The sequence below is a fragment of the Canariomyces notabilis genome, assembly GCF_033297395.1.
Source record: "Canariomyces notabilis strain CBS 508.74 unplaced genomic scaffold N656scaffold_2, whole genome shotgun sequence".
In the NCBI taxonomy this organism is placed as follows: domain Eukaryota; kingdom Fungi; phylum Ascomycota; class Sordariomycetes; order Sordariales; family Chaetomiaceae; genus Canariomyces; species Canariomyces notabilis.
In genome coordinates this window covers 1,328,992-1,351,554 of record NW_027041824.1, presented here as the reverse complement: position 1 = coordinate 1,351,554, position 22,563 = coordinate 1,328,992, and the positions used below count along the sequence as shown (strand labels likewise).

General features: G+C 53.8%; 11 protein-coding genes across 11 annotated transcripts; 5 read left to right on the top strand and 6 right to left on the bottom strand.

Annotated features, from left to right (window-relative positions):
- The first annotated feature begins 135 nt into the window (after positions 1-135).
- Positions 136-1,555, top strand: N656DRAFT_774727 (uncharacterized protein). The gene has a single exon (XM_064814327.1). The coding sequence runs from the start codon at positions 265-267 to the stop codon at positions 1,402-1,404; it is 1,140 nt and encodes a 379-aa protein (XP_064674026.1). The 5' UTR covers positions 136-264; the 3' UTR covers positions 1,405-1,555.
- Positions 1,156-2,148, bottom strand: N656DRAFT_774726 (tubulin binding cofactor A). The gene is made up of 2 exons (XM_064814326.1): positions 1,792-2,148; positions 1,156-1,737 (listed from the first exon to the last, which is right to left on the bottom strand). Exons 1-2 carry the CDS (start codon positions 1,969-1,971, stop codon positions 1,546-1,548), a joined length of 372 nt encoding a protein of 123 aa, XP_064674025.1. The 5' UTR covers positions 1,972-2,148; the 3' UTR covers positions 1,156-1,545.
- A 1,178-nt stretch (positions 2,149-3,326) lies between these two features.
- Positions 3,327-6,798, top strand: N656DRAFT_774724 (calcium ATPase). The gene is made up of 3 exons (XM_064814325.1): positions 3,327-3,684; positions 3,751-6,532; positions 6,586-6,798. Exons 1-3 carry the CDS (start codon positions 3,567-3,569, stop codon positions 6,674-6,676), a joined length of 2,991 nt encoding a protein of 996 aa, XP_064674024.1. The 5' UTR covers positions 3,327-3,566; the 3' UTR covers positions 6,677-6,798.
- N656DRAFT_251589 (proteasome-domain-containing protein) lies at positions 6,732-7,818 on the bottom strand. The gene is made up of 3 exons (XM_064809006.1): positions 7,758-7,818; positions 7,144-7,694; positions 6,732-7,071 (listed from the first exon to the last, which is right to left on the bottom strand). Exons 2-3 carry the CDS (start codon positions 7,576-7,578, stop codon positions 6,928-6,930), a joined length of 579 nt encoding a protein of 192 aa, XP_064674023.1. The 5' UTR covers positions 7,579-7,694; positions 7,758-7,818; the 3' UTR covers positions 6,732-6,927.
- An 858-nt stretch (positions 7,819-8,676) lies between these two features.
- N656DRAFT_826293 (uncharacterized protein) lies at positions 8,677-10,191 on the top strand (the record flags this gene model as incomplete). Its single annotated transcript, XM_064818477.1, has 1 exon — positions 8,677-10,191. One exon carries the CDS (start codon positions 8,677-8,679, stop codon positions 10,189-10,191), a length of 1,515 nt encoding a protein of 504 aa, XP_064674022.1.
- Positions 10,192-10,257: 66 nt separating this feature from the next.
- Positions 10,258-11,534, bottom strand: N656DRAFT_774721 (ribosomal protein L36e). Its single transcript, XM_064814324.1, has 4 exons — positions 11,476-11,534; positions 11,171-11,271; positions 10,728-10,809; positions 10,258-10,663 (listed from the first exon to the last, which is right to left on the bottom strand). The coding sequence occupies exons 1-4, from the start codon at positions 11,527-11,529 to the stop codon at positions 10,583-10,585; spliced, it is 318 nt and encodes a 105-aa protein (XP_064674021.1). The 5' UTR covers positions 11,530-11,534; the 3' UTR covers positions 10,258-10,582.
- Positions 11,535-12,083: 549 nt separating this feature from the next.
- Positions 12,084-12,685, bottom strand: N656DRAFT_701471 (uncharacterized protein; the record flags this gene model as incomplete). The annotated part of the gene is made up of 2 exons (XM_064810948.1): positions 12,084-12,240; positions 12,312-12,685. 2 exons carry the CDS (start codon positions 12,683-12,685, stop codon positions 12,084-12,086), a joined length of 531 nt encoding a protein of 176 aa, XP_064674020.1.
- A 1,137-nt stretch (positions 12,686-13,822) lies between these two features.
- Positions 13,823-15,718, top strand: N656DRAFT_774718 (alpha/beta-hydrolase). Its single transcript, XM_064814323.1, has one exon. The coding sequence runs from the start codon at positions 14,229-14,231 to the stop codon at positions 15,453-15,455; it is 1,227 nt and encodes a 408-aa protein (XP_064674019.1). The 5' UTR covers positions 13,823-14,228; the 3' UTR covers positions 15,456-15,718.
- A 648-nt stretch (positions 15,719-16,366) lies between these two features.
- Positions 16,367-16,625, bottom strand: N656DRAFT_774717 (uncharacterized protein). Its single transcript, XM_064814322.1, has one exon. It carries the CDS (start codon positions 16,613-16,615, stop codon positions 16,394-16,396), a length of 222 nt encoding a protein of 73 aa, XP_064674018.1. The 5' UTR covers positions 16,616-16,625; the 3' UTR covers positions 16,367-16,393.
- Positions 16,626-17,331: 706 nt separating this feature from the next.
- On the top strand, positions 17,332-18,528 carry N656DRAFT_786810 (14-3-3 protein; the record flags this gene model as incomplete). The annotated part of the gene is made up of 4 exons (XM_064816557.1): positions 17,332-17,343; positions 17,585-17,934; positions 18,024-18,111; positions 18,181-18,528. The coding sequence occupies 4 exons, from the start codon at positions 17,332-17,334 to the stop codon at positions 18,526-18,528; spliced, it is 798 nt and encodes a 265-aa protein (XP_064674017.1).
- A 1,866-nt stretch (positions 18,529-20,394) lies between these two features.
- On the bottom strand, positions 20,395-21,345 carry N656DRAFT_794755 (uncharacterized protein; the record flags this gene model as incomplete). The annotated part of the gene is made up of 1 exon (XM_064817330.1): positions 20,395-21,345. One exon carries the CDS (start codon positions 21,343-21,345, stop codon positions 20,395-20,397), a length of 951 nt encoding a protein of 316 aa, XP_064674016.1.
- Positions 21,346-22,563: the final 1,218 nt, after the last annotated feature.

The window sequence follows — 22,563 nt, the reverse complement described above, 5'->3', positions numbered from 1 at the left end:
TACTGTACAGTATTGATAAGGGATCGGGAATTCTGGATTCGGGTCGTACAGTACGCCCAATCCCACACCGTGCAGAAACCAACTTGAACTGCTTGAGCTTCCCAGCTGAAGCTTTCTCTTTCTGCATCGCATCTACCAATCAATGCCTGTCTCTTACGGGAGAATCTCACCGGAAACGCATTGAGTTGATATCCAACTCCCTCTGTGATTCTTGTCGCAGCACCTGTTAGCATCGATTGCCGCGCCCTACAATTATAAACCAAAATGGCAGCTTGGGGCCTCCTCGACGACAAGGAGGAAAATGAGCTGCACAAGTCTCGACTTTTGAATGTAGAAGAGAAGCCATTCAAGCGTACAATCAAGCGCCTCAGCACTCTTCACTCCATAGCAGTCTTTCAAGCCCGCCAGGCATTTCCAGGGAGCAACGGCCCTCTTACCCAGCCCAATCAGCAACAGCACGATGGCATTTCCCCGGCCCCAAACGGCGACGTCTCCTTGACCGACCTTGCGCAGCTCAAAGAAGACATCACGCTCGATTTCGCTGCCTTTGACAGTAGCATTGCCCGCCTGCAATTCCTGCTGACTGCCAACGAGCGCGAGAGGGAACGGTACGCGGCCGAGCGCGAACGGATATTGAGCACGTCGCGATCTGTCCGCGACAACACGGCGCAGCTCCGCCTTCAGCTTGATCAGGCCCGTGCGACGCTCGAGCAGCGCCGCAAGTTCGATGAACTGGCCGACGCCATTACGAGCAACCCATCGCTGCGCCCACGCGCCGAGCAGGCTGCGAACTTGCAGAAGCTAGAGGAGGAAATTGCTGAGCTAGAGGAGGAGAGCAAGACATATGCCGCCACATGGCTTGAGAGGAGGGACCAATTCGCCAAAATCATGGACGAGAGCATGCGGTTACGGAGGCTGATCCGGGATGAGAAGGAAGAGGTTGAACGTCGCGAGGGAATGGATGACGAGGGTGGGCAGACGCCCAGGCCTTCCGGGCTCGCCAGCGGCAATGCTACCCCGAGACCAGAGAGCGGGCTGCTGCCCAAGAGCGGTGCCGAGAGCGGCGAGGCTGTCGGAACGCCGCGCCCGCTGTCTACGACTGGTGGGCGGACGCCGGCTCGAGAAAGCCCCGCTCCCGGACAAGAAAGCCAGTCGTTCCTCAAGCCAAGATCGGATATTGTTGGAAGCTTCTCGCAGACTGGCAGCCAGGCAGAGAGTCGCGAAGGCTCCGTTGACAGAGAAGCCAAGGCGGAGCAAGACGAGGTGGAGGAGGGAGAGGACGTGGAAATGGGCGAGACCAAGGCCGATGAATCAGGGGCTGATAGCCCGCTGACACCCCCTCCGGCTGATGACACGCCGCAGATAGTGGTTGATGGCCAGACCGACACGATGGATACGAGTTAGTTCACAGTCTAGGATGGAGGCGGACTGGCGGCTGGTACCTAACAAATCACAAGGAAGCGACTTCGTGCTTGATGATAGGGTCACTGCCTCTGGTACAAAACATGCTATCTCCGTAACCTCTAGGCAATTAATACAACCTGTTTACTGCGCCCCTGCCTCCTCAACGAGCTTCTGCCCAGACTCGATCGCCTCCCTAGCCTTCTTCAGCTCCTCCTCTGACGCAGTTCCATCGCTCTCCGAAATGGCGAGCTGTTCCTCGAGCTTCTGCACAGCGTCCGCGATGCGCTGTTGCAGGGGTCCAAACACAGCTTTGGTCTCTTCAAGGGCCGTTCGCTAATGTGAGGGTTAGGGTTGATTGTTAATGAACATATGCTATAGGCGACCCACCTCCTGCTTGAGAATATACTCCGCGTTGCTGTCCAGGTCTGGGCTATTGGCTTCGATGTCCTCCTGCAGTTTCTTGATGCGCTTCTCTTGGTTGGCCTGCTCCTTGTGGTAGTAGGCCTCTTCCCTGACCAGGCGGTTGACCGATTGGGTTGCGATGCTGAGAGGCGTTGGAGGTGCCATCTTGGTTTGTGCTGGAGAAAAACGATAGAGGAAATCAAGAGAAAGGGCACCACAGGGTCGGTGAAGGACTTGATCAAGTATTTCCACAAGCAGCTTTCAGGTTGCTGTTTCTCAGTGCGGTCAAGCACGATGCGCTCTCCAGCTCCTGATTATAGAGAGGTGGGGTTGGAGGGGTAGGTGTGAATTTCGAGCCACCAAAACGGGTCCTGCAGTGAGCCTATCTAAAGACATTTGCTGCAAGACCTCTCTGACTGTATTTGTGAGGTTTTAGGTACACTGCTACACTTGCCTCTGGCATTCGAAATTGCAAAAACATTAAAGGTATCTGAATATCTACTTTAAGGTAGCTTAGTAGTTACGCGCTTATCTGGTGATAATTTCTTGTACGTGTTGTTCCTCAAAGCCAAGAACAAAAGTGTGCCAGGCCGTTGAATATGGGTTCCCAATGTCAGGACTCGATGATTTGTAGGCACATCGCATCGCCACTTATATATGAACCGATCCATAGCAAGGCTTGATCCATAGCTATTCATGGTAGTTGATCGTCGAGCCTTATATCAGGTTGCAGATCTTTTTTTCTCGAGGTTCTGATAGTGTCTGTGGTCAGTCAGTCTTGAACACCATAGAGTAACAATCCGTTTCTTGAGGGGCAAGAGAAGACAGCCGTAACATGTCGTGACAAGGCATCCTGAGGCTCCTGACTCAAAACTCTGGTCCTAGGTAACCCGTCGTTATATGCGTCTTCTGAGAAAAGGGTCCAAGTGATCATAGCGAGCCAACTTTGCGAGAACATTCCATTCGCCACAGCGCATAGAAAGGCTCGGGAGTGTGTGGGGTTGTGTACTGTGGTATGTCAGGTACGGAGGTACTGTGGTAGTTCCCTTTTCAGTGCTGAACGTGTACTCCGTATCCATCCGCCTACTCACCAAAAGCGCCTGGGGCTTCAGAACACCTCAAGTGCGTACTAGTTGCGAGCCAGCAGCAGACGGTCTACACATGTACCCGTACACCACACTACCGGTACCTGGTATGTTTGGTTGACGAGAGCATCATGCGCATGTACAGTACTGTATAAGCCCGGTAAGGTATGCAGAACCCGGGGCACTGGACGGAGCCGACAAAAACGCTGCACTTACCAATCCCGTGCGGAGCATAACCAGCCTGGCCCGCTGTCGCCCGTTTGCGATTGGCTCCCCCTTGGCTGGAGATCCGATTTGACATGCAGGGCTGTCCCGGGGCTAGCCACGTTAGGCGGAGCCTTGGCAAGCCTGGCCCTGGATTGGACGGCCAGTCAGCGTGGGATCCCACATAAAACGTGCCGAGAGGCGAGAGTTGGAACTGGACACGTCGTGCAGATGGGATTCTGGGGCTGGATACTGCTAGACTTCTGTCGTAGTCCAGATCAATTCCAATCCACTCGCTTTCATTCTCGTTCTTTCATGAGGCTGTTGTTGTTCTTTTGAGCTCATGGTCCTTTTGTAGCTTGACTTCTCTTTTCTTCAACCGGACCGCTTGGGAGGATTACGGGTTTCGGAGACCTCTCCTCAGTAGACATCACCCGCCGCCAGTAAGACGGAGACGGCACTGTCGCAACCATGGAGAATGCCTTCGCGAAGCCCATCGACGAGGTGCTCGACACATTAGGCGTGCGCCCGACAACCGGCCTATCCGACGAGCAAGTCTCCAGGCTACAAGCTAAATATGGAAAGAATGGTATGCAGTACTCCCCGAGATATGGATGCTTGCCTGTACACAGTAGTTGACAATGCCTCTCCACAGCAATTCCCGAGGAACCGCCCACGCCCCTTTGGGAGCTCATTCTTGAACAGTTCAAGGACCAACTAGTCATTATTCTTCTCGGATCGGCCGTTATATCCTTCGTTTTGGCGCTTTTCGAGGAGGATGGCGGCTGGAGCGCATTCGTCGATCCCATCGTCATTCTCACCATCCTGGTTCTCAACGCGGTTGTTGGCGTCTCCCAGGAGAGCAGCGCCGAGAAGGCAATTGCTGCGCTGCAAGAGTACTCGGCCAACGAGGCAAATGTGGTACGCAATGGGCAGGTTCGCCGGATCAAAGCCGAGGAACTCGTGCCTGGCGACATCGTGGACGTCTCTGTCGGCGCGCGTATCCCTGCCGACTGCCGACTGATTGCGATCGAGAGCAATAGCTTTGCCGTCGACCAAGCCATTCTTACAGGAGAGAGCGAGAGTGTAGGGAAGGATTGCCGTGCCGTCCTCAGCGATCAGAAGGCGGTTTTGCAGGACCAAGTCAACATGCTATTTTCAGGGACCACCGTTGTGACCGGCCACGCCAAGGCAGTGGTCGTCTTGACCGGCTCAAGAACGGCTATCGGCGACATTCATGAGAGCATCACCGCCCAGATTTCGGAGCCGACGCCCCTAAAGCAGAAGCTCAACGATTTCGGTGACCAGCTCGCCAAGGTTATCACAGTCATCTGTGTCCTGGTCTGGCTCATCAACATTCCCCATTTCAGCGACCCAAGCCATGGAAACTGGACCAAAGGCGCCATCTACTACCTCAAGATCGCCGTCTCCCTTGGCGTTGCGGCTATCCCCGAGGGCCTTGCCGTCGTCATTACTACTTGCCTCGCCCTGGGAACTCGGAAGATGGCTGCCAAGAATGCTGTGGTGAGGAGTCTACCATCAGTTGAGACGCTGGGAAGCTGCAGTGTCATTTGCTCCGACAAGACCGGCACCTTGACTACCAACCAGATGAGTGTCAGCAAGATCGTCTATTTGAACAGGGACGGCACCGACTTGGAGGAGTTGGATGTTGAGGGCACCACGTTCGAACCGAGAGGCGACATTAAGTTGCAAGGCAAGGTTCTCACAGACCTTATCGAGCAATCTACGACAGTGCGACAGATGACCGAGGTCGCTGCACTTTGCAATGACGCCCGGCTTGATTACAACCCACAGACGGCAACCTACTCCAACGTTGGCGAGCCTACGGAAGGCGCTCTCCGAGTCATGGTCGAGAAGATTGGGCCCTGTGCGCCCTCTGATTGCCATCTCAAGGACCGGGTTCACTATGCTAGCTCTTGGTACGAGAAACAGTACGGCCGTCTTGCTACCTACGAGTTTTCCCGCGACCGAAAGAGCATGTCAGTTCTCGTTCAGAACGGCGCCAGCCAAAAGCTGTTCGTAAAGGGCGCTCCCGAGTCCATCATTGAACGGTGCACCCATGCTCTGCTGGGACGCGATGGGAAGAAGGTCTCCCTAGATCGCAGGCTCACGGATCTCCTTCTCAAAGAGGTTGTCGAGTATGGTAACCGGGGTCTTCGTGTCATCGCTTTAGCCAGCCGTGACCAGGTCCAGAACGAACCCCTCCTCCACAAGGCCAAGTCGACTGCCGAATATGCCGCATTAGAGCAGAATCTAACTCTCCTTGGTCTCGTTGGCATGCTAGATCCTCCTCGTCCGGAGGTTCCTGCCGCAATTCAAAAGTGCAAAGATGCTGGCATCCGCGTCATTGTTGTCACGGGCGACAACCGCAACACAGCCGAGACCATTTGCCGCCAAATCGGTGTATTTGGCCCCTACGAGGATCTGACTGGGAAGAGCTTCACTGGCCGCGAGTTTGACAACCTTAGCCCCAATGAGCAACTGGAGGCTGCCAAGAATGCCTCCCTATTCTCCCGCGTCGAACCCACGCACAAGTCCAAGCTTGTCGATTTGCTGCAATCGCTAGGCGAGGTTGTCGCTATGACTGGCGACGGTGTCAATGACGCGCCTGCCCTCAAAAAGGCCGATATTGGCGTGGCTATGGGCTCTGGCACCGATGTGTCCAAGCTTGCCGCGGACATGGTGCTCGCCGACGACAACTTCGCTACTATCGGAGTTGCGATCGAGGAAGGACGCTCCATCTACAACAACACCCAACAATTCATCCGTTACCTAATCTCATCCAACATCGGAGAGGTTGTGTCTATCTTCTTGACGGCCGCTCTGGGCATGCCCGAGGCCCTCATCCCGGTACAGCTTCTCTGGGTAAACCTGGTCACCGACGGTCTCCCAGCCACTGCCCTCTCATTCAACCCACCGGACCATGATATCATGAAGCGGCAGCCGAGAAAACGCGACGAGGCGCTAATTGGCGGCTGGCTGTTCTTCCGTTATCTGATTATCGGAACCTACGTCGGTCTCGCTACGGTTGCCGGTTACGCCTGGTGGTTCATGTTCTACTCTGGGGGCCCGCAGATCAGTTTCTATCAGCTGTCTCACTTCCACCGATGCTCCGCCGAGTTCCCTGAGATTGGCTGCGAGATGTTCACCAATGACATGGCCAAGGCCGGCTCGACTGTGTCGCTCTCCATCCTGGTTGTCATTGAAATGTTCAATGCCATGAACGCCCTTTCTTCCAGCGAGTCCCTTCTCACGCTCCCGGTTTGGGAGAATATGATGCTCGTCTATGCCATTGGCCTCTCGATGGCACTGCACTTCGCCTTGCTATACACCCCGTTCCTCCAGTCCCTCTTCTCGATCTTACCACTTAATGGCGCGGAATGGAAGGCAGTGCTCGTTATCAGCGCGCCTGTAATGTAAGTTTCTAGAGTTCCCCATATCTGATAATCATTTTGCTGACCTTCTCCAGCCTCCTCGATGAAGGGCTCAAATTTTTGGAACGGACATTCTTCGTACAAAAATCGGCTCACCTGCTGCCCAAGGCGAAGAAGGAGCAATAGAACAGGGAGTTAGAGGACTAGCATCGCACAAGATAGATAGATCTTGTATACTAGAAGATAGTCTAGTGTTGCAGCCCAGGGGTTCTTATATAGAGTCATTTAGAGTGTAACCGTGTATCGCCCAGGGTCCCCATGTACGAATTTGCTGTGATGTTTGTTTTAGATATCGATTGGTGTCTCGACATGGCCTACTGATACAGCGCCGCGTATTCTAGCGAATACGGCCATCCTTTGCTTCATTCTAGACGTCCTTAATCCTGCCGCCCCTTCAGCAGCCTCTTCGTCACTTTATCCTTCTCAATGATGTAAACGTGGGCTCCCCAGCCCGAGAGGGCATCGCGGTCGACAGCGTTAAGGAGGGCTTGTGATATCGTCTCGAAGAGTGCATCCGGCCCCTGGGTGGAGGTGGATACGCAGTCAGCAAAGAAAGGAGAGCGGTTAAGAGAAAAGTAACGGATATGACCCACCAAGTCCGGCTCCCACAAGCTCTCACACATGCCAAAGAGTTGCTCCGTCGCTGTCCCGCTCACGATGAAATCCTTTGCAAAATCGATGCACCCGATGCTGTCGAAGCCGCAGATGAAGGGCTGGCCCGTCTTGGGGTCTAGGCCGGCCACGACAGGGCTGACAAAGTAAGGGCCGAAGCGGCGCTCATAGAGGCTGCTGCTGACGAGGTTGGCAAAGGTGCGGGGCGCAATGTTGCGCTCCTCGCGCAGCCGGTACATGTTGACCTTGTACCGGAACAGGTCCGAGACGGTCGACACGTCGGTCGCCAGCCCCGTCAACCCCAGGAAGACGTTGTCGCCGTACTGGAAGATCTTGGGGAAGTTGTTGGACACCGTCAGTGCTTGCAGGCCCAGCCGCAGATCGCAGGCTATGGCGACGCAGTCCTTGCCAACCATGGCCACGCAGGCACCGCCGTCTGGTTTGGTTTCCCCGTGTTAGAGAGAGCATGGGAGACTGAGGATGGGGGGTCGTTTGGTGGTGGGAGAGCGTTACTTATTGAGAAAGGAGATGACTGTGAGAGTAATACGTTAGCTGAGCAATCGGCAGGGAGTTGCGACAGCGAGCTCGAACATACCATCTTGACTGTGTATGGATGATGCTGAGAAGCTATCAGCGGAAGAGCCAACGGAAGCGCGGTCCCGATTGACGTGGTCAAGAAGATCGATTAGAGAGTGGTGTTTTAGCCCGTCTATTAGGTACTGGCCCGGTCGCTGTAGATAAACTCAATCACGGTCGTCGGGCAGATGTCGTTGCTGTTATCGTGCGTCAATCAATCAGCCCTAAGATATTGGACAGGTAGGTTGGTTGGAGCTCTAGCTGACAGGAAGACTGCGCTGGAGTCGACGTGCAAGGCAACCCGCAGCTGGCGTGGCTTGGGAGGTGGTGTCCACTGTCCACCGACAAGGGGGCCTGCTCCATGAAAGGCGGTGTTGGACGGCGCTAAGATTGCGCCTGGGGAGAGCTCCCCCTCCACGCTGTGGCGTCAGGTCGCAGCTCAATTCCATTGCCCCTCCATCATCAGGCTTCAGCCCACCGCGCAAGATCCTACCCGAAAGCTCATTATCCTCCAGCTTCTACTGGCTTCCACTCGGGCAACTACTAGCTTACGGAGTGAGACACAAAACTGATAGTTTCGATCTGGAAGCGGATTACGTGTACAATCCGCTTTGTCGAGCTCACTGTTCCCAGAGCCTGAACCAAGTCAACCAACAGCGGTCGCTTACAAGGCTGAGGAACCTTATCATAAAACGCATCTCCATTTCGCGTCCCCTCGTCTCTACAAATCCAACCGGTGTCATCCAGCGCCTGCAGGGAGCCATCATAATACTGTCTTTGCATCGATCTGATTGCCATCGAAGCTTTGGAACCCGGTTGGGCCGGCCAGAGGGAGCCCTCTCGCAGTTGCCAGCACGCGGGACTCAGGTTCTGTTTGAGGAGAGTGAACTATCTACTTTGCTCGAGGGACCCAGCGCATCGCACAAGTAAAGTGCAAGATGGCTGCTCATGTCGAGGTTATTTCAACCGATCTGAGGAGAGTCAAGATTAAGGTCACTCCAGGGACCTACATGGTGGATGTACTGGGCGAGGCTTGCAGGAAGTTCAACCTGAACAGTGACAAGTATGAGCTTAAGTACGTTACTACACCCACTTTACTTTCCACTGCCGCAGCTAACATGAACAGATATAAACAAAAGCTCGTTGATTTAGCTGGGCCGTTCCGGACGTCGGGCCTCGGTCCCGGAGCTAAGCTCGAGCTCGTGCAAAAATCGAAAAGCGCTTCGGTCGTGTCCATCGCGCTTGATGTCAACGGCCAGCGGTATACCAAGAAGCTACCGAGCGACATGACGTTGTGGAAAGTGTTGCGCCAGTTCGAAACGGCTGAGGCCGGTCTTAACATTACCGACAGAGGAGTGCCCAAGGGCACCAACAGTGGCCAGCTCTACTACGAGGCCCCTGTTGTGAATATTATGAATAGGGAGTATTCAGCCCTGGAAGATCTTCAAAAATCCCTGTCACAGTGTGGTGTTAGCTCCGGGAGCATCGCCCTCAGAGTCTCGTTCAGGCTTACAGACACAACGCTGTTTGAGGCTATGAAGAAGATTGGTCAATACCTCAACGAAGTCGACCCAGAGCAGCCTAAGGTTGAGGAAAACAAGCCGCCTACGGCACCTCCGGCTTTGGCGGCGATCCGGACAGATGCTACTCCTGCCAAAGAGACACCGAATGCCGAGAACGAAATTGGTACCGCTGAGGAAGCAACGAGGGTCGCGACAATAGAGCCGAGCGCCGGGCCCGAACGCCCCGACCAACCTCCGCCAGAAGCCGCGGTAGATGCCGACCCCCTACAGCCCATTGGTGTCTTCTCAGCACCCTCATCATCAACCCCAGCAGCTGCCCGGATCCATGAGGATGATGAGGTTTACGAGCCGACAATTGCTCATGCGCAGCTGCGCCAACAACACTTGCAACAACGAGCCCAGAACACCCGTTTGAAGTCGGACGCCGAGCTGGCAGCTGAAGCGGCCGAGGAAGCGGCCAGGCTTGCCAAGATCACCAGGGTAGAGGTCAAGGTTCGATTCCCAGACCAGACTTCGGCAGTATGGACAGTTACCCCGGAGGAGACTGGCGCCTTCCTTTACCAAGCCATTCGCAGTCTCATGGCTCACCCCACCCAGCCTTTCAAGCTTATCATACCGGGGCCAAAGACTCTAATCCAGGAGGACGACAAACGTCTAATTGCTGGATACCGCCTCAAAGGCCGCGAAATGTTGCACCTTCTGTGGGACGACTCGGTGCCCCATACGTTACGCAACGGACCGTTCCTCAAGAACAGTGTGGCTAGTAAGGCTCAAGAAGTTGTCATTCCTGAGATTCCGCAAGACACCGCAGACGAGGAAGCCGATGCTGCTGGCCCTTCGAATAGGCCGGTCAAAAAGGAGAAGAGCGGCATGGACCCCGAGGCGGTCAAAAAGAAACTCAGCAACTTTCTTAGGCTTAGCAAGAAATAAATAGGCCGTCAGTAACACAATCTTGTGTTCTTGCACTCAGCAAGCCGGCCACTTGGCTATAGTGGTTGCCGCCTTCTAAGCCAGTTTTCTGAGAGAAGGCTATCATGCTAGCACTGGCCAGAGATTTCTAATCAATGGCAAGTGGCAGCGTCTGCCTGGCGGCAGAGCGCGGCCTACCATCTCGATCTAAACTGTGGCATTCGCCGGTGTGAATAGTTGATGCCATAATGCTATTAGGCAGTCTCATGACAGGATACAACGGTGATAAGATGCAGGCGCATGTAATGAGTTTCAATGCCTAGCCATGGAATATCTTCATTCAGCGTGCTGAACACCTCATCAAGGCGATGAACTGGCATAACTTCATTATAACTATATAGTTTTGATGCACTTAGTGGCCAGCCCTCCGTGACTCGGCGATGACGCGCGTGAGCTCATCGACTTTTGCCTTTGCCCGTCCGAAGGTGCCGAGCTGTCTAGTCGTCAGACGAGGGCACGCAGAGAAAGGATGTCGGACCGCGAGGGAGGAGGCATACCTTTTTCTTGGAGAACTTGCGCGCCCGCTTGTCCTTCCCGTTGCGAAGCAGCTCAATGACTCGGCGCTCGTACGGAGCGAGACTGTCAAGCGGCCCGTTAGCATCAGCGCCTGATGGCTGGTTCCTCAACCTCCCCCTTCATTCTATACCAGTTCAACCGTATTGTATGAGAATGGTTTTGCCATCGGCCATCAGCCATCAACCACCAACCATAGCCATCTTGAGAGCCCCGGCCGAGATGTGGAACTGTCCGGCACTCCGGGCCAGCCGTAGGTCCACTTTGCCGGACATGGGACAGGGCAAGGCCGCTTAACCAAGCCCTCGATCGGTGATGTTCCAGCCAACCCGCATGCATCACAAAGCTCCGTCTTTTCTTCCTCCTTTCCGTTTCCCCTCTTTCCGGCAAAGACAGTATTTGGGCGCCGCGCAAGACTCGAACTTACCCTGCAACCTCCTTGACGATGGACCGCACAAACTGGGTCCGCTTGCTCAGGTGCCCTTTGGTCCGTGCCGGACGCTGCTTGGTGACGCGAGGGGTGGTCTTCTATAGTGCGCGAGCAGATGCAGAGGGACTGGTCAGTCTTTTGAACCATTCTGTAACTATTATCTTGCATTCATCCCTCCAACCACCTCACCACCTTCCACGTTCTCATCTCCGGGAGGGAAGTTGAGGGCAGTGGAATTTTGGTTTGGCACACAAAACGTAGAGCAGAGCAGAGATTCAACAGCGAGAAGAGGCAGGACGTACATGACCCTTGTTGAGGCCCTGAGCAATGCCGGACTTGGGTGTATCCTTGGCCATTGTTTGTTCCTAGTGTTATCAACCAAGCTCTTATCGCCGGGGTAAGTGGATATCGGTTGCTGGTCCTCGTCGCTCATGTGGAGTTTTTCTCTTCAACTTTGTGGAATCGAGGGCTAAATTTTAGGTTGTGGAGGTGGCTGATTTGATGCGGCGAAGTCTTAGTAGATGTGGCTGAGGAGTTACTCCGTACGCGTACTGTACCTACTCAACTGAAGTTCACGTTGTACCGTTCCTTGGAACTTCAACTTCTTCAAAGTACGACCCAATCTGCCTCCATGAACATTTTGTCTTTGAAGTTTGCGGCAGTACGAAGCCAATGGGCGAGCATAAGGTCATCGGCCAAGACCAATATGTACTTCCTACGGTATACCAGTCAGCAGTCGGAACGGTATACGGAGTAGTCTGTTACCAAATGCCGAAGTAGTTTCTATTCAAACTTAACAGTGCTAATCATGACCTGCCATAGGTGCCGATCAGAATCCTTGTCCCGGATACCGCCAGCCATGAAATCATGACCAGCGCTGCCCATGTCGTGGTCAAAGATGAGGGTGCCCTTATCTTGGTGTAGGCTGAAGGCTGGTGAAGTTGGCAGCTATCATTCTTCCCTCCGTTGGGAAGCAACTCTTCCCCTCTCCCCTCTCGCTGCTCGGCTCAGCATCCACGCAGGTTAGCTCGGGGCGGACGGAGCCTGCAGCCTCGAAGGGACGAGATCTTTTTGTTTGTCACGATCAGTCTCATCATTCACATGGGCAACCGGGATCCCCATTGCCCAGGGAACTCACAGGTCGAGCTCCGGACACGCTCGTTCAATCAAGGTAAGCGTGCCATTCTGCCAAATGAACTGCACGATGGCGTTGTTGCAGGCATATCTAGCGACTAGTCCTTCCGGGCCAACATTTACCGAGGTCGAGTTGTAGTGGCACCCAGTCTCGATCTTGGTACTATAGTCCGAGTAGTGGAAGTCGATGACGGTCGTCGTGTGATTGTTTGCCTTGGTAGGTGACCAGATCTGGAACCCCTGAATGACGAAACCTTTGGGAAAGATGCAATCCTTATTATCGAATGATGCCTTGAGCATTGAATTGGGGATAAGGTACATGGGGAACGCCGCCGCGCCAGAAATGGCGGTTGCTACGCCCAAGATAGCTTGCACCATCGCGGGAGTGTCCGCAAGAGGTTGAACAGCAAAAATTGAGGACTTCAAGAGTGTGCTTGAGAGGCAGTGAATCACCGTGCCTGTACGTTGAGGAGGGATGGGAGAAAAAAAAAATAAAATAACTCGCAGTCTAGGATTTCTAAGCTCACTAGAGGTCCTTTCCGAAACATATACATTTGAAGTCAAACGCCTCTAGGTTATTCCAAATCCCTGTGATCTTGTAATACTCCAGCGTTTGTCGAACCAACAGGGATCTTCTAGGACTGTCTGGTCAGACTGCAACTACCCGATTCAACTGAAGGAAAGTCTCACCCGATGGTCCTGCCACGTAGCGAGACGAGCGGGTGCTACTACAACTGAAGCAAGTAAACTGGCTTTCCTGCTCGAAGCGAAGTCACTCTTCACTCCCTTTCAGTCCTTTGTATTACTTTGGTTTCGGGATGTTCCGAGTCCTACTCGGTTCTTCCCACTCGTTCAAGCATGGAAAGCCTGGGGGAAGATATGGCCTTATGGTCCATCACGGGTAATGGCCTGTATCGACAATATGAGTACCTGGTAACTTTGGGTTGATGAATATGTGCCCGGCTTTGCTGCTTGAGAAGGTTGAGAGTACTTACCTCGCCGGCCAAACTCAGAGTGAATTGATATGCCCACCTCTCCCTACCTAGGAGTCCATATCTAAGAAAGATCAGTACTGCTGGGAGACTCTTACAACCGGACTCTTGAAATCACTATAGTGTTAGAACTTTGTAACCATCATGACATGCCTGACGAATTGCAACCTAGGATCATAACGCTAGCCCTAATGGTCTTGAGCACAGCTTTAGAGAGTCTTTACGAAGTCGACTGATGGGCTAGTAACTTAGTAGGTCTAATTGGGTCCAACTCCAATATGATACAGAGGGGTAAACAGTCTGAGAACTTACTCCATATCCTGATTGATAAGGTGTATATCCACCTAGGCACTGACTGCATACCTCTAGATGAAGTTGAAAACCACCTGGGAACTTGAAGTGCTCAGGACTACTAGTTCTCAGTGCTCGTTCCTTTAGCTCGCACTGTATGGGCCGGATATCTGGAGTGTGGCTTTCAACCCAAGCTCGCGCAACGCTAACGTTAGCCAAGCTCGAGCCAAGACAAGAAACCGATCCGCCAAGCTTTCCCAAACTCACGTCACCACTCTCATAGAGCTTGTTCAAGACAACTCCTCATCGCCCTTGACAAACAAATATTTGGGGCAGTACCTTCAACCGGCGAGCGCATTTAGAGACATTCTGGCGGGCTATATTTACTGCAAGATACATACGCTAGCAGTACCAATTCCCAAACGAAAGGGCTGGCGCAATAACGCTTGTGCTCGTGCCCTGTTCGCTTGGTGACTTGAAGGTCACGCGATGCCATTCGGCTAATGGCAGCCATGATCCATCGACTTGAGTTCGGCGAGAAAGCTGAGCTTTCAACCGAGAACTCTTGAATTGCCCCGGCCTCGCTTTCATATTGGCATTATCTGGAATTTACTTACTTACATATCCAAGTTCCCGACATGCGACTTCTCAAACTCCTCTCAATATTTCTCGTTCCCGTCACCAGCTCGCCACCTTCCCTTGAAGTCCCGCAGCAGCAGCACCTCTCCTCCCAGCGCCAAAATCATGAAAGGCTACTCCCCGGCAGCGGGAGCACGAGTGGCGGCGGCGGCGTCTCCCCAACCTTCTTCGCCTCGCTCGAACGGACTGCTCGCCTGGTCGACATCACCTATTGCGTGGGCACGACGGGCATCTCGCCGCCTTTTTCCTGCGCTTCCCGCTGCAAGGATTTCCCGTCCCTCCATCTCATCCGCACATGGAACACGGGCGTACTCCTGAGCGACAGCTGCGGCTACATTGCCGTGGACCATGGCGTCGGCGAGAAGGCGATTATTGTGGCGTTCCGGGGCACTTACAGCATATCGAATACCATTGTCGACCTGTCCACCGTGCCGCAGGAATATGTGCCCTATCCGGCACCCGGAGACGGCAATGGGGATGGTGACGAGGGCGGTGATGGGAGGAGGAGATGTGAAAACTGTACCGTGCACATGGGCTTCATGGCTTCGTGGAGGAATGCGAGAGAGGCGGTGCTCCCCGCTCTCAAGGCCGCGAGAGAGGCGCACCCCGGGTATTCTGTGCATCTGATCGGGCACAGTCTCGGCGGGGCTGTCGCTGCGCTGGCGGCGCTGGAGCTTACCCTTTCGCTGGGGTGGGGAGATGTCATGATCACCACTTTTGGAGAGCCAAGGGTCGGGAATAAGCAGCTGGCCGAGTATATTGACAGGGCCTTTGGGTTGTCAAACGAGGAGGACCAGAGGGATACGGAGGGCTTATCCTACCGCCGGGTTACGCATGCTGGGGATCCGGTACCGCTGCTCCCGCTGACTGAATGGGGATACCGCTCGCATGCCGGGGAGGTGTACATCGAGAAGTCGGACCTACCGCCGGAACCTGAGGACTTGCGTCTCTGTCACGGAGATGACGACCCGGCATGTATTGGGGGCGCCGAGACGGCGGGCTGGCTACGTTGGGTTGTTGGGCTATTGACTGGAAAGGCAACGCCGGACGATGACGAGACGTTGAAGATAAGTCGGAATTGGTTCCCGGCAAGGTTGAAGTTGTGGCAGCTATTGTTTGCTCACCGGGACTACTTCTGGAGATTGGGACTTTGTTTGCCTGGAGGTGATCCGGCGGACTGGGGCAGGGGGAGGTGTGACGGTCAGTCTGAGTTACGAGACCTGTAGTATTCACGACTTTTGTTCAGATGGCATTCAGCGCTGGCGTTTTGGGGTTGTATTCTACAAGAAATTGGCAAGTTTGGTTGGCCTGAGTCCGGCGGATCATATACACATCCAAGCATTATCCTCGATAATACACGCAGAGGACACAAGTCCTGAAGCCTGCTATAAGTACACACGCACCGGACCTCACTCCTCGGGTGAACCGGGGACATCGCCAAGCATGTGTCGGTTCTAATCAAGCAGGCCATGCCATAGTTATCTTGGTGGAGATTCATGAATATCATCATTCTGAAAGTAATAAGACGCAAACTGAACCTCGTCTCATACCTATCCAGTTATTTCCGCACCCGGCGAGCTCGAGATATCAAAGGACTTGTCGGGTCGCGTGACTTTTACACTAGTTATCATCCCAAATTCGGGAACATGCCATCGGTGCCGATTGGCGGGTGCTGGCAAGGTTGGGTTGCCGAAGCGAGAACCGCAGCCGCAGGAAACGAGAGAGTAACACAATTCGTGCTTTCACTGCATTATTGCGACTTGGGCCTTAGAGAGACAGAGGCTGTGTATGCAACCCCGCGTTGAGGCATTCAGTTCCCTCGCATGACAATCGTCATGATACAGCGTCAGGACCAAGGTTAGTGTAGTGTAATGTAGTCGTTTCGGAGCACAGCAGCGCACAGACTAAGCAATGGACTACGTATAAAAGAGGAGGGGAGAAACGTGAGTGGACCAAGCGTTGTGATATTTCTAGCCGCTTCCATCTCCCATCTCCCGTGATGAGTTGTCTGCCTGGCTCCCCACCTTCACTTATTTAGTGCAGTACCCTGGCAACTTCACGCATTCTCATTCATGAACACATGCTACCCCTCGTCAACAAAAAGGGGTGGAAGAGGGAGCGGCCCCGTGAAGCCTTGCCTTATGACTGCCACCAGCTGAAAACATCATGATCTGAGGTTTCCAGAATAGTTACTCAGGACTAATGTTATCCTCTTGCGTAGCAAGTTGAGGTACATAGTATGTACTGTTACATACAGTGCCGCCAAGTTTGGAACAAGGCTGACATACTGCGAAGCGGGCACTGATAAGCAAATGCTGCTAAAGGGTTGCTCTGATTGAGTCCAGAGGCCTTTTTCCTGTCGTCGTGTGACGTGCAGCCCCTCCATGTCAGCCCGCGCCTTGGATAGGCTCAGTCCGCGGACGATGAGGCCTGAGAACCCCAGCGGTTGGTTAGGTATCTTGGTCGAAAAGGATTGGATCTGACACGACGACTCTGAAGCGTGTGAGGGGCCTGACAAGACATGGAGCCCATTAGGTTGGCGGGTCCCAAAGAAGCGTGATGGGCCACGAAGTTGCCCAATGACTCTCTGCTCTCACTAGAGATAATGCGAGTAAAGGCTAGTGTTGTATTTACAGCCCTCAAAAGCTGGAATATGAGGGGCGTTTGATGTAGGACAAACGGCCATTACATTACACCTTGAAGTTGCGGTGCGATTGTGGTGTGGGCAATGGGCATGAAAGCGTGGAGCAAAAGTGTTAGGGTGGAACGCCAATTTTACTGGGAAATAAGCTGGCATCGGAGTCACGTGCTAACGCGCAAAATGTAATACTAATTTCATTGGGAAAACAGGGACCCCGGTTAAGATTTGCACCCGCCGACAGGGTTTGCAGAGGGGAAGCCTTCAATCCTCGCCGCGAGTCCCTTTGCTCAACGCTTGAGCCCACCTCCAAACCTCAAGAACAAAACCATCGCAAGGGAAAAAAGAAGCAACTGGGATATCTCCTCCCGACGACCTGAAGCTTCAACCAATATCTCATTCCTCTTCTTCTTTCTCTTACTAAACCGAGCTCCCGACCAGGATTATTTTACCATCCACCCAAAATGGCGAACGAAGTAAGTTCATGATCGTGAAGCCGCCTTTCTTTCCCTCCCTAAGATAGCACTTCGCGGGCCGGCGATAGCCTCTGCCAAAGTCCTACCCCGATGCATTACTATTACTGCTTCCTGGGACTCAAGCCGCTAACCAGTTCTGCCCTCTATAGCGCGAAAGGTGTGTCACTCCGTCGTCCGGAGCAGCGTCCGCCAAAAGCCGCTCTCAGTTGCTAACCGCGGGGTGAAAAAAAATCACAGCAAGACTTTCCTCGCCCGGCTCTGCGAGCAGGCCGAGCGCTACGATGAGATGGTCACATACATGAAGGAGGTGGCCAAGCTGGGCGGCGAGCTAACCGTTGACGAGCGCAACCTGCTCTCAGTGGCCTACAAGAACGTTGTTGGCACCCGCCGCGCCAGCTGGCGCATCATCTCCTCGATCGAGCAGAAGGAGGAATCCAAGGGCTCCGATAAGCACGTCGCTACCATTCGCGAGTACCGTCACAAGATCGAGAGCGAGCTGGAGAAGGTCTGCCAAGACGTCCTCGATGTCCTGGATGAGTCCCTTATTCCCCATGCCGCCACAGGCGAGTCCAAGGTCTTCTACCACAAGATGTACGTCCTAGCGCTTGCCATTCCTCAGCTGCGCCCAGCCGCCCGCCTCCTCTTTGACCTTCTGTTTCTCACGTGCCTGTGCTCTTTAGGAAGGGTGACTACCACCGTTATCTCGCCGAGTTCGCATCCGGCGAGAAGCGCAAGGTTGCCGCTACTGCTGCCCACGAGGCTTACAAGGTAGGGTTGCTAGTTGGCCCTCGCGCATTGGCTACCAGGCATCACTGACCAGTTCCTCCTTTTTCGCAGAGCGCTACCGATGTCGCCCAGACGGAGCTGACTCCGACGCACCCCATCCGCTTGGGTCTGGCCCTTAACTTTTCCGTCTTCTACTACGAGATCCTCAACTCGCCCGACCGGGCCTGCCACCTCGCCAAGCAGGCATTCGACGACGCAATCGCCGAGCTTGACTCCCTCTCGGAGGAGTCGTACCGCGACAGCACCCTCATCATGCAGCTTCTCCGGGACAATCTCACCCTCTGGACCTCGTCCGACAATGGCGAGCCCGAGGGTGCTGCTGACGCTCCTAAGGAGGATAAGGTCGAGAAGGACACCGATGGCAAGCCCGAGGAGCCCACGCCTGAGCAGCAGCAGTAAGCAGCTTGGGGTGGCTTGTTCGTTTTTCTCTGGTCCATTTCTGGTGCCGCTTTAGAAGCCCAAGAGCTTAAGCGGCAATCGAATACCGTGCTGGACTCTGCGTAGCTTCATTCTGAACTCCAGTTTACTACGACGGGAGACTGGCCATATGCTGTCCGAACTGGGTTTGCCGGTGGACGCAGTCTGCGGCGGCGCATGGGGTCAAGGCAAGGGCCGGAACTGTGCAAGGGAGTTGGTCTGAAGTTGGGGGTTTGGGGGGAGGAGAAGTGAAAAATGCAGGGGCTTGGAACTTTTTCTTATTGCTCTTTATTACAATCTCGTTTTTTTCTCTTTCGCTTCGCTTCCTTCCCTCCGGGCTAGACCCTGTTGTGTCGCCCAAACGTACGGGGGAAGGGCAAAGTCAAATCCAAAGTCGATCTTCCTTACACGGTCGAGTCGAGGCAAATACACATCTAAGCCAAACCATGGCCTGACCCGTTTTCACCACCCGTGTGTGTAGTAGATATCTGCCTTTCGATCATCTCTTTCTCCTTCCTAACCCCTTACGAATGGCTTACCTATGGTTTAACTTTTAAGGCCGGGTCTCTCATTCTCTCTATACTTGCCCCTCAGCCCGAGGGTGAGTGAGTGTGTTAACTCGGAGTGTCGTCACCCCTATATCTCGGGATTTTGGTTTCGTGTTCCTTCCCCTGGACTAGCCCCAGGGAGGATTTCATGAGAATGGGAAAGGGAAAGGGAGGCAAGGAAAGATTCCGTCACAAGATATCCCCCGGTTGTGTTTGTCAAGTGCTTTTAACCCCGTCACTTTCCGTACTGCTTAACAATATGAAGAAACATAACCCAAGGCGTTGTGCAATATGGTACTCCTTTTCATTCTCTCGGTGGCTTGTTGAACAGACAAAGCAATCATCAGCCTTCATGATCCTCTTAACAAACGCAGGTTGGCCCCCCAACTACCGGTAGTTATATGGCATTGGCACGCTCTCCGTATTGGCAGGACTGGAATGTGCGAGGTTGCTGAATGGGAACATGTCTAGACACCCCTGATTGAGACTCGATCAACAGTTTTTGAAGCATGTCAGCAACTTGTATTAGGTACTATATTTAATAATCGTGATGGGTCTCGCCTTGGTTCCACCAACAATGTCCATTCCCATTTGACGCTCTGTCCCTAACCTTCTTCCACGTCCTATCCTAGAGCGTGTATGTGGCCTTTTCCCGACGGTACTTTGATCACAGGCAGCTTGGTTCGCTGTCCCAGTCGAACCTGGACTATAAGACCAACAGGCTAACCGGTGACTCCGCATCGCGTTTTGCACCTGTGGAAGGCTGGGGAGGTTGAGGGGCTATCCAAAAGCCCGCTACCAATGCCCAGCCGTAAACTCATCCAAACGTTTCAGCAAGCAAATCACCTCCTGAGCTTCAAAACAACAGGCAACTTTCCAAGGTAAGCCGGCTGTGAAGGCATAGCTCCGGTCCTGATTAGCGAGGCGAATTTTTCGCCTGGGCGCCGGCCCGGCCGGTGTTGCCATGATAACGGCTAAAGGCCTAAAGCCTTGTCTTCGACGGTGACGGTGTGCTGGCCAAACTTCGAAATGGCCACTTCTCGTGCCAGAACTAGCTAGGGCGCGGCAACCGCCGGAGATTCGCAATCTGCAGCTGAAGGTTCCATTCTGTGGGCTAGATTCTGGCGAACTCTTTTGCCCTTACTCACCGGATATCCTTCCGGGAACACTCAAGCGGTCCATTGCATCCCTGTGATGGAAATACTGTTGTTTTGGCCCGAGATGGCGAAGAGCAGGCAGTAACTTTGCCAGTGGGTGCCTTCCGCTGATTGAATGGACATCTCAACCACACCTCTCCAAGTCATTTGGCCAAGTGCGGTTTGCTAGTCCGCTGGAGCAAAGCGGCCGCCCGTTTGAGGCGGCTCATGCTTCTCGATAGACCCTCGGTCGCCCGTGGCATATCCGAGTCGCTGAGGCCGGTGGATTCGGACGAGGGCGTGGCAATCCGAGGGCGGTTGAATAACGGGAAAATGTCCATGCTGCGTGACTTTTCAACTGTTGGGCTGGGCGGCTTTACCAAGGCCCGTCTTTGAACTGTCGCCCATTCTGGCTGATAGTCCTTGGGCCAAGTCTGATTCCCAACCTCGGCGGATGGTCCACGTCCGTGCCTACTCTGGCGAGCCTTCAAGCGCTCAAGTAGGCTGCTCATCTTCCTAGTGAAGCTACGACCTCGCGGTAGCCTCAATCTCTCGCCCACCGAGCTTGCAGGATTGCCACCGGGAGGCGGCGCCGGCCTGCAGCAATGCTCGCATATGTCTTGCTCGAGATCGGCCGCGGGCTTATCGCCGTGGCTCTTCACCTGCAAAATTGCCTTGACATTGCCTGCGAGCCCGCTTGACCTCTTTTTCGAGACGGTGTCCCCGTCAACGGGTTCCGAGCAGGCGCAGTACGTTGTTTCGCCATGCGCGCTGACTGCCTCGCTCCAGGCGCAGATCCAGTCGGCCTTTCTGCCCTGATTCCTCCTTGGTAGAAGTTGATATCGAGTCGCCAGCCAGTCGACAGGCGGGGCATCCTGTTCCCTGTCTGTCGTCGGCGTTTGCTCCCTTTGGGGTGGTCGCTGTGGAGACTCAGTCCGCGGCGTATCCTGTTCAACCGCCCGTATTGAGTCTTCGACTCCTGGCTTTGACAGTGGCTCGTCATGAAAGTTGGTATAACCCGAGCACGATGTCTGAGCTATAAACTGGGCCAACGCTAAGGGCAGCCCTGGCCGGTCGGGCGCAGGCCTGCTCAGGAGCACGGCGGAGGAATCCATGTTCTCAGGCCCAGAAAGTACCAAATGAATCCGAGCGACTGCGAGATGCCACTCGCCGACCGGGAGTTGACACTCTTTAGGGAGGATCAACCCGCGCAATGGTTCCTCTGTGAGAGTCCGGGCGACAAAGTGTGTGTTTATGGACGGAGGTGCCCTTCTGCTTAGAAGACAGACGCAAAGAAGTAAACGGGGACGGTCCGATAGAGGCTGGGTCCCACGAGCATGGACACCTTCCGCTATAAAAAATGCACACGAGATCCGATGCAAACCTAGTGTACAGATTCAGTGGCGGCGGATTTCGTTCGTCTCATGTCCGCCGACAAACTTGTGTTTCGGTTACCCAGCCAAGGCCAGTTGTGCAAGTACCGTACCAGCCATGCCCTCAGAGTCAGGATCGAGTCTCTGAGAAAGCTCACTTGAATTGTATGGTCAAGGAAAGGTATGTATAGCTAGTGCAGCACCATTCGCGAGGAGCTTGGTGACTAGTGAATCCTTTCGTTCGCGTGTTCGGTGCAGATAGGGAACAGGCAGGGGAAAGAGTCCTAAGACAGCCGAAAACGGAAACTCCAATTTCTCGGCGGACCGGGGGTGAAATGCCCGTTCGTTTGGTAAGGTGGCCCGCTCCTTTCTCGGCTTGTTCCGGAGTCACTGATCACAAACGACTCTCGTGCCTGACTCGTAATTGATCAACGTAACTCCATACGCCTAGCTTATAATGCAGTTGAATCAATTGCTGGATGGGCAGCATGGAAGAGGAGGTGCACTTGGTATGGACATATCCGTACAATACAGTAGAAATCTATTTAGGGTTTGGCGGTAGAACATGGCAGCAACTCTTTTGTCGCCGCCTCCCGCCTGTCTCACTGCCCAGCGCAGGGTCCTCTCAACACAAAACGGTTGGGCTTGCCGCACGGGCAATGTATGTATAATGACGTAATTTTATTTGATTGCCGCGGAAGGCTGCCCCATACTCCGTATCCATACATTAACCTCAAATAACGTTTGATCGAGGTATGGATACTGATATTAGCAATGCCAAACTACGCTATGTAAAATCAGGGTGCGAAAGTATTTGTGGGCTCACCCCACTTAGCCAAATCGCGTCCCTCGCGTCCACTGCGTCGCCATACAACCTACCACTTACAACAACTATAGCTTAGTCAATTCCTAGCTAAAATGTGCGAATTTAGTACAATTCTATCGCTAAATGTCTGCTCT